General features: G+C 54.0%; 3 protein-coding genes across 3 annotated transcripts; 2 read left to right on the top strand and 1 right to left on the bottom strand.

Moving 5' to 3' along the window:
• Nucleotides 1–266: 266 nt before the first annotated feature.
• Nucleotides 267–2,744, top strand: BU26DRAFT_521550 (MFS transporter). Its single transcript, XM_033829560.1, has 7 exons — nucleotides 267–329; nucleotides 393–482; nucleotides 531–1,187; nucleotides 1,235–1,307; nucleotides 1,365–1,719; nucleotides 1,766–2,258; nucleotides 2,315–2,744. The coding sequence occupies exons 1-7, from the start codon at nucleotides 298–300 to the stop codon at nucleotides 2,538–2,540; spliced, it is 1,926 nt and encodes a 641-aa protein (XP_033681034.1). The 5' UTR covers nucleotides 267–297; the 3' UTR covers nucleotides 2,541–2,744.
• Nucleotides 2,745–3,272: 528 nt separating this feature from the next.
• BU26DRAFT_521548 (DUF962-domain-containing protein) lies at nucleotides 3,273–4,541 on the top strand. Its single transcript, XM_033829559.1, has 5 exons — nucleotides 3,273–3,520; nucleotides 3,573–3,596; nucleotides 3,650–3,709; nucleotides 3,762–4,109; nucleotides 4,269–4,541. The coding sequence occupies exons 1-5, from the start codon at nucleotides 3,485–3,487 to the stop codon at nucleotides 4,368–4,370; spliced, it is 570 nt and encodes a 189-aa protein (XP_033681033.1). The 5' UTR covers nucleotides 3,273–3,484; the 3' UTR covers nucleotides 4,371–4,541.
• A 484-nt stretch (nucleotides 4,542–5,025) lies between these two features.
• On the bottom strand, nucleotides 5,026–6,016 carry BU26DRAFT_607309 (uncharacterized protein; the record flags this gene model as incomplete). Its single annotated transcript, XM_033835740.1, has 4 exons — nucleotides 5,026–5,354; nucleotides 5,413–5,586; nucleotides 5,643–5,906; nucleotides 5,956–6,016. The coding sequence occupies 4 exons, from the start codon at nucleotides 6,014–6,016 to the stop codon at nucleotides 5,026–5,028; spliced, it is 828 nt and encodes a 275-aa protein (XP_033681032.1).
• Nucleotides 6,017–8,876: the final 2,860 nt, after the last annotated feature.

The following is an 8,876-nucleotide window of genomic DNA, read 5'->3' as shown; positions in this document are numbered from 1 at the left end:
AGAAACACCATGCCGAAGCATTTCACTCCTTGGCCCGTTGCCCGGTCGAGTGATTTGCAGCCCTGCATACATAAATTCCCAGCCGAGGGAGGGATGAGAGCACCAAAGGGAATCCCCAATTCCCGCTCTTGTGTCACCCACCGCCACCAGTGTAACCCGGACCCATGCACCATAATTAACGCCTATCCAGCTCACTGGAGACGTCCAGCCCCAGCTGCGCAGAGCTTATAAAAGCAAGCTGCCCCCGGTCCAAGAGCTTGCCGTCTCCACAACACTGCGATTGCCCCAACTGCCACCATGTCCGACTCCAAGGACGCGACAACCATCGAGTAAGTGGACCAGCCGTTCTTGCCTTCACTTTGCACTCCAGCTTGCTAACACTCCACTTCCAGGCCTGCTGAGGAGCGCCGTGGTTCCATATTCGACAATGAAGAGAAGCGTCGACAGAGCGTCGCCGAGTTGACCAAAAACACCGAGGGCGAGTAAGTCGTCCGCACTACTCCCACCAGCTCATCGCTGACAAAACGCAGGGTCCGCAACCCTCTCATCGGTATCCCGAAGGAACAGCTACTTGCCGATGTCGAGAGCTTCGCCAAAGAGCATCAATTGGAGGACATCCAGCCACTGCTCGTCAAGGGCGCACTCGCCGCTCAATCTCCCCATCTCTTCGACGAAATCGACGAGTTGGACGAGGGCGACCGCACCGCGCTTCGCGAGGAGGTGACGCACCGCTGGAAGCTGCCCAGGCTTTTGTACATCACCATCGTCCTCAACTCCATTGCTGCAGCTATCCAGGGCTGGGACCAGACGGGGTCGAACGGCGCCAATCTCACCTTCGCACAGCAGTTCGGCATCCCTGACAGCGGCGAGTTCTGTGATATTCCTGCAAACGCTTCGACCTGCGAGAAGAACAGCTGGATTGTCGGTTTCGTCAACTCTTCCCCGTACATCGCCATCGCGCTTTTCTGCGCATGGATCTCCGACCCCATCAATGACCTGATTGGCCGACGGGGCACCATCTTCATCGCTGCCATCTTCTCCGTGCTCGCGCCCATTGGATCGGGCCTCACCCAGCATTGGGGACAGCTCGTGGCGTGTCGGGTCCTTCTCGGCATTGGCATGGGTCTCAAGGAAGTCACGGTGCCGGTCTTCTCTGCCGAGAATGTACCCGCAAACGTGCGCGGAGGGTAAGCTCTTCTTGGATCGTTGGGATGGAAAGAAACTGACAAATAAGGCTGGTTATGTCTTGGCAGATCTGGACTGCCTTTGGTATTTTCCTCGGTACCGTGGCTAATCTCGTTGTCATGGTAAGTCCTGTTGGGCCTCTCTTCTCTACTTTGGAGTGCTGACCGTAACCCCCACAGAACACCGGCCGAATCTCCTGGCGGTTGCAGTTGGGCTCCGCTTTCATCCCTGCTGTGCCCCTCGTCCTCGGAATTTGGTTCGTTCCAGAGTCTCCGAGGTGGCTGATGAAGAAGCGCAAGTACGCCAAAGCATATCGATCCTTCCTTCGACTGCGAAACACTCCCCTTCAAGCCGCCCGCGATCTCTACTATACGCACGCGCTTCTCGCACAGGAAGAGGTCCTTGTCAGGGAGGCTGGGTTGAAGCCGGAGAGTAACTTCTTCACGCGCTTCATCGAGCTCTTTACTATCCCTCGTGTCCGTCGTGCCACTCAAGCTTCTGGTATTGTGATGATCGGACAGCAGATGTGTGGCAGTAAGTGCACTCTTTCTCGTCCTATTGCGTGCACTAACAGGAGTAGTCAATATCATTGCCTTCTACTCGAGTACCATCTTCCGGGAAGGTGGTGCTAACGACAAGACTGCTCTCATTGCTTCCTTCGGTTTCGGCCTGGTCAACTTCGTGTTTGCTTGGCCCGCTGTGTGGACCATCGACACCTTCGGGCGCCGCGGTTTGCTGCTTTTCACCTTCCCCAACATGTTCTGGACGCTCCTGACGGCTGGAATGTGTTACTACATCCCCAAGGAGAGCCCTGCACACATGGGCCTTATCGCGCTGTTCGTGTATCTGTTCGGAGCCTTTTACAGCCCCGGAGAGGGACCAGTTCCGTTCACGTACTCCGCCGAGGTCTTCCCCCTCTCCCATCGTGAGGTGGGAATGAGTTGGGCCGTCGCGACAAACAACTTCTGGGCGGCGGTTCTGTCGCTCACGCTCCCTCGCATGCTGAAGGTCATGAGGCCTCAGGGCGTGTTCGGCTTCTACGCCGGGTTGAATGTGGTGGCCCTCGTCATGATGTAAGTTGAAAGCCGCCGTAGTGGGTATAGGTCCGAATGCTAACGCTTTTGCACAGCTTCCTCTGGATGCCGGAGACGAAGCAGCGCACGCTCGAGGAGCTCGACTACATCTTCGCCGTCCCAACTAGGACCCACATGAACTACCAGGTGAAGCAGAATCTGCCGTGGTGGTTCAAGACGTACGTCCTCCGCCGCAAGGGACTCAAGAAGCCTCAGCTGTACAAGTTCGACGAGGAGGTTGTTGCCCACTCGAAGACGGCCCTGAGCGATACGAAGGCCTAAGTGCTCGGCTGGTGTAGCTGCATCGGGGATGGTTCAGGTTGCCTTGAGATCGCCGCGAATATTGTTCCCGGAATGGGGTTCTTTACGCCGGGGGAAATACTCCCGTGCTCGAGATTGATAGACACGGTGTATGATGGATTGTCTGGACGGTGTTTGCCGCTCGATATCCGTATAGTCTACGGTAGTCAATCGCTAATGTTTTGACCTGGTCATGTCGTGCGGCGCGTGTGATTATCGTATGATGTGCGAATCGTCCGGATCCTGTGGTATCTTCCCATGAGGCAGGCTTCGCACTCGACTTCCGCGTGGATGTCCCCTACCAGACAGACGGTGTCCAATCGTTGCTCCTGAGGACTCCCGAGGGACGTTCGGCCGACCGCCAGCGTGAATGTGATCCTCTCTCTTCACCACCTCTCGTTCCCTGCATTCACCTTCCGCCTCTCAAATACCGTCTCCCTCTCCATTACATTTCTCGCTCACCAGGGTATTCCATCTCTTCCAATTGCGCTCGATCGCACTTCAGACGATTATACCTCGATCGTTCGCTTCTCAAAACCTCACAATAAGAAGTCGACTTAAGCAAATCCCAGCTAACCCACACTCGACCCCAGCCCTGCGATGTGGGGAAAAAAAGAACGGTCGAATCGGCCGCGATGCCTAATCCGACAAAAGCCTCGGCAGCCCGCGCCCGCCGATCCATTGGTGGGCTCCAGCATCTGAATTGCGGACGACGGTCGGGGTCATGCGATATAAACCGGCTCCTCCTGCTGCTGCTTGTCTGCGCACTTGAGCGACTCTTGTTGGCTTTTTGTAAGGCCTTTGTCTGCTTTTTGCTTGCTTGGAGTGGTGTGATCGTCTTATTCGCAGCTGTCCGTCGACTATTGGTCTTATCGATACGATACGCGATCTAGCATTGTTTCTAGGGCTCCACCAACGACGCAAAGATGCCGCTTTTCGACTTGAAGAAACAGCTCGTCTTCGTAGGTGCCTGCTATTACCCAAATCCCTCGAACTTGCTAACTCTCCGCCCAGTACGGCGCATACCACGCCGACCCTGTACTCCCCCCCGCCCTGCCTCTAACACACTCCTCCCTACTAAAACCCCCAAGACCAATGTCAAAATCCACATAACCTGCGTCCCCATCCTCCTAGCCACCGGCTTCCTCTTCGTAAGCCCCCCCCCCTCCCCACTCAACCCCACCACTAACCCACCCTCCCCAGGCGACCAACACCCCCTCCCTCCGCACGCCGCCCCTCCTCACGAAGCTCCACCTCCCGCTCAACCTGGGCACGCTCGCCGCAACCACCTACTCGACGCTGTACCTGCTGCTGAGCCCGAACGTCGCGGGCGCCGCGCTCGCGCCGCTCGTCATGGCGGCCGGCGCGCTGGCCAACTACCTCACGGCGACGTACAACCGGCGCAAGGCGAACACGGTTGCGGTGGGCGTGCACGTGGTGTGCTGGATCCTGCAGTTCATCGGGCATGGGAAGTTCGAGGGGCGGAAGCCGGCGCTGCTGGATAATCTGGTGCAGGCGCTGTTTCTGGCGCCGATGTTTGTGTGGTATGAGGTACGTATATCGTGGTGTTTAGTGTATCTTGGCTTCCGAGTGCGGAGAGCGAGGCCTGGAGGGCTGCGGTGGAGACTTGAGGCGCGCTGGAGTGTTGTGCTGGCCCGCTTCGCTTCTTGCTTTGAGATGAGACATGTGCTAATGTGTGCTACCTTGCAGGTGCTGTTTAAGTTTGGGTTTTACAAGGAGTTGAGGAAGGAGGTGGAGGAGCGGGTTGCGGCGGAGAGGAGGAAGTTGAAGGAGGGGAAGAAGGGAGAGTGAGTGGAGTTGGACGGGCTAAGTTGGGCATTCGGTTCGTTTTTGCTTGCGACCGGATTTGACTATGCATCCGGCATTCTGGAACCCTTCAGCTCCCTAAGCAATGTTCAGTCGATGTACTTTCCTCTATAAGTTTTTAATTGGGAATAACTACGTATGCATCGTCCTGGTGCCCTTCAGCTCCCTAAACATTGTACAGTTGATGTATTTTGCGCTATAAGCTTTCGATCGGATTTAACTACGCATTCACCGTCCTGGAACCCTTCAGCTCCCTATACTTTTGATTGTCGATGTATTTTACGGCCTGAGCTTGCGACCAGATTTCACAACGCATTCATCATCCTGAAGACCTCCAGCTCCCTAAGCATCATATAATTGACGTATTTTGCGGCATAAGCTTTTAACCAGATTTACCTACACATCTATTATCCTGGAGCCCTTTAGACCCATAAAGATTGTATAGTTAAGGTATTTCATGCCATAAGCTTTCAATTAGATTAGCCAACGTATTCATCATCCTAGAGCCCTTCAGCTCCCTAAGCATTGTATTTCACGGCCTGGGCTTGCAATCAGGTTCGGCTACACATCTATCCTCCCGGCGCTCTTCAACTCCCAATCACAAATCGAAATATCCCATTATACGTATAGCAACGGCCCTCTAGACCCCCCAAGTAAAGCTCCCGCGTCGAGTTGTGCCCGCTAGTTCCTGAAACTCTTTATCCTGGATTTGGGCCTCGTCTTCGATGTCGAGCTCCTCCTCAACATGGTCCTCCTCCTGGATGTGCATCTCACTCTCGGGCTGCCAGTGTTTCGGAAAGGCCACAGCTAGCATGCTCTCCGCCAGCGCGAAACGAGCTTCCAAGTACTGAGCGGTCCTGTCAACCGAGTCCATGTCCACCTTGCCGTGCGTCGGAACTCCTGGCCTGCTTCTAGAGCGAGACGGTCGTGATGGAGGAGAGACTTCGATCCGCGGCTCCAGTTTGTCTTCTTCAGGGGATCGCTTATCAAGTCGAAACGCGCCAGCCTCGAAGGCCTGTTCAACCACCTGGCGATAAACCCCTCTTCCTATCTTTCTCCGTCGCAGCGGGGATGTAGAACTTGAACCTGCGCCCCTCGCAGACTCCCCTGACGTAAGCCGCAGCCTTCTTCAGCGATGGAAAGGTTTCCGGCCACTGCTTTAAGAGCGCTAGGACGGGCTCCACGTTCGCCGAGTATTTATCTAGAAAACAGTCAACATTCCGAATCCGTCAGGGGGGAAGGGGGGAAAAGCCAAACCTGAAGTCGACCACGCGTCGGCCTTGGGATTCGCGTCGATGGTGAATTGCTCCGCGTCATACGCCCGATTCACAACCCTCCTGTGCACTTTTCCCTCCACGTCCATCCGAACCGATTTGGCAGTGGCAGCCTCGAGCCCGTAACGAAACCACCGCTCTTCGCAAGAGTCCTTGACGTACCTTTCGGCATCTTGGAAAGAGGCGAATGACTTCGGATAGGCTATTTTGAGCGCTTCTGCGCGGAGAACGGCGTTCTGAATGAGATCTAGGTCGGTCAGGGTCGGCAAGAATGAAAAGTTGTGCTTGACTCTTACCCTCTAACTGGTCTTTCCATGATTTGGGTGCTTGTGGCCTCTTTCCTGCTCGGTTTGCCATGCGGGTTCGTTTGCAGCGAGAGTAGACGTAATTGAAGGAAAATGTGGGATGGGGGAGGAAGGAAGGAAGGAAGAATTCAGCGAAAAGAAATTTTGAAGCCACATAAGCGGAGTGAAACAAACGCGATAAAGTGCAACGAGAAAGAAGCAGAGTTAGGATACAGTCAGTGAAAGGAAAAACTGCAAACGCGCCTCTTCACTGCCTGTACTACCGCTCTTTTCACTTCTGCTCATCTCGACTCAGTTTCTAGATCCCTTTCCTGCTGCGCTCTCACGAGTTTCTTGCATCATCAGCTCTGCACTCCCCATTTATCTTCAGAGGCGAGGCTTCACACCGAGATATATATATCGTTCTAATGAACAGAACTCGATCAGTTAGAAATGATGTCAGCTCCCTTTGCCTCCAATCGATGACATTGGTCGCGGTGGCGGTGTAGCTTGAGCCCGAGTGAGCTTGGACTCGTGCCCTCGGTGCAATGATTGCGAATAGAAGTAACCTAATTAGGACTGTCGGGAGCAACTGGCCTTCACTCTTGAAAGTGCCGGGTGGAGGCGCCTCCGGGGTCGGCAAAGAAGGTATGCTCCGAGAATGGCGCCGAAGTGCGCACGATTTACACCCTGAAGGACTTCGGCATCATGGATTACCTAGCAGCGTCAAATCGGTGAGACGATTCATTGCATCTACGTAGGTCAAGGCACTCATCGTGATATCTGTTTGCGAAGTCGACGCGGTCCGAAGTACCGATTATTATATTTCCTCCTTGCAATGCGGAACAGTAACCCGTACGTGCAGGAAGTCTTCAGCGTGCATATAGATGCTAACCTGAAGCCAACCATGATGGGGGATACAAAGGAATGATCTCGACTGCAGTTTGTTGCCCTTTCCCTTCGCCTGCACATCTGGGCTCCGAAGGTATAATGAGTCTGCATCTTGGAGCGAATCAAAGGCGTGATTGATGCATAAGGTTCATCAAAAGCATCGACAGAATTGGACCTTGTAGTCGTTGTGGAATCCCAATGCGTAGTCGGGCCTAATGTCCAGAGAGAGATGAAAGGGAACTGTGTCATGTTCTCCCGAGTCAAGCAGGGTGACCCCGTTTGGCGTTAGGTTTTGCCTGGTGTGATGAACGGATTGCCGAGGCATGTGCGAGGTTCACACTTCAACATGTATCACGAGAAAAAAAGAGTTCCCGTGTGATTGTTCCCCACTCGGTACTTCGATACACGCTTTCTTCTTCGAGGCCGGCATTCTGACTTATGCCGACGTTTCATCCTCCGCCTCAAGACTTCCCGTGCGCCATGTTTCGTATCGGGGGGCCGAACATAGCAAAAGTAAACTGCTCTAGCGGCTACATGCTTGGCAGCGGCATTCTCTTAAAAGCAGCGACGTCTGAAGTTGTGGGAATTGCCACGTGCAGGTGCGACACCCGTTGGCAATAAGCGAAATGTGAGATTCCGTTGCAGGCCGAGCAATATAAAAGGCCCCACTTCGGATGGTGAAGCCCTAAGCGGAAGTAGTAGTGGGCTTACGTAGCCTACTGCAATTAATACAGATGAACTCGACAGGGTAGCAGAGACATACCTCAGAAGTGGGTTCGAAGCAGGCTTGTGGCTTCATGAGAGCTTCAGAGGGATACGAGCGACAATTCGGACAGTTGGGATTGAGTCAAGGATGGCAAGGACAGCAAGTGAATGTGACCAGAACCCAAAATTACATTAGTCGGCCCGGAAGCAAAAAGAAATTGGGGTACAACGGCTACGTAATGCTCTGAATGCCCATGCCGGCCCGATAGGGAGAACGCTACGGGAAGGCAGGCGTACCTGCAGATCTTTCACCGGTCTAGAGGAGGAGCCGGCTTGATTTACGCAACTCATGGTAAACAGTGGGCTCGGCTGCGATCCGGGCACTGACAATATATCGAGCCATTTCGAGGGATATTGAGGGTGTTGTAGATCATGTCCACATCCAGATCGTATCTCCTAGGTACCCGACGTTATCTCTGCTGTTTACTGTGGAAATCTGCGGCCGTCCTGTCATATTAATGATTCAGCCCAGCCCAGCGAAGTCGTATGCGAGACCGAATGTTGCCAAGAGCTCCAAATGGACGGTAGAAAGAGCGGCCTCGAACGTCGTAAGTATGTACCTGTTCGTTAGAACATACCAAGATCGGAGATCCTCGGTGTGGAACCGGGTCCGTGGGCCAGGACTCAGGGTTCGTATTGTGTGTAGCAGCGGGGGCTGGCGTATAGTATGCCGGGATGGTGGTGATCGAATTGCGTGTTCGCCCCCGTCTTAGCCGTGAGAGAAGACGCCATAGCAAGAGCTTTCAATAGCAAGCTGCGTCCATATTCAATTGCTCTACTGGAGGGAATTGAGACGAGTTGCAGCCGGAGAAGGCCGAATAGTGTTCTCCGGCGGCTTCTCATGTGGTATGCTGAGCGAGAACGGAAGGTACACTCGGAGGGCGACATTGAGTCTAGACAGAGGACGGCAGGTTACAAAGCCTGCAGAGGAATTGTTGGGAAAGACTGGAAGCAGGAGAATTGATGAATACTCAGTTCGCAGGTAGTAGCCACAGCTGTGGGTCGAAGCGTGGCGTGAATATGGCGAGGAAACCGTAAAGAGATGTGTCCTTTGAGCAGCAATGCGCTGGGATACTGCAGGCAGAGAAGTGGCTACAGGGCTCGTGGTGTCGTACGAGGGCGCACGCTGTATATTGCGAGCGCTCGGCTAGATTGCGCCGTATAGCGAGCGACTCACTATGCATCGCTTATTGCTAGGGTGCGTGACAAATTGACAATCAAGATACGATAACATAGAAAGAGAAAGAGATGAATGGCGTTAAAACGCATGGACGCGG

Source organism: Trematosphaeria pertusa (genome assembly GCF_010094035.1).
Source record: "Trematosphaeria pertusa strain CBS 122368 unplaced genomic scaffold BU26scaffold_11, whole genome shotgun sequence".
NCBI lineage: Eukaryota > Fungi > Ascomycota > Dothideomycetes > Pleosporales > Trematosphaeriaceae > Trematosphaeria > Trematosphaeria pertusa.
This window is presented reverse-complemented; position numbering and strand designations above follow the sequence as displayed.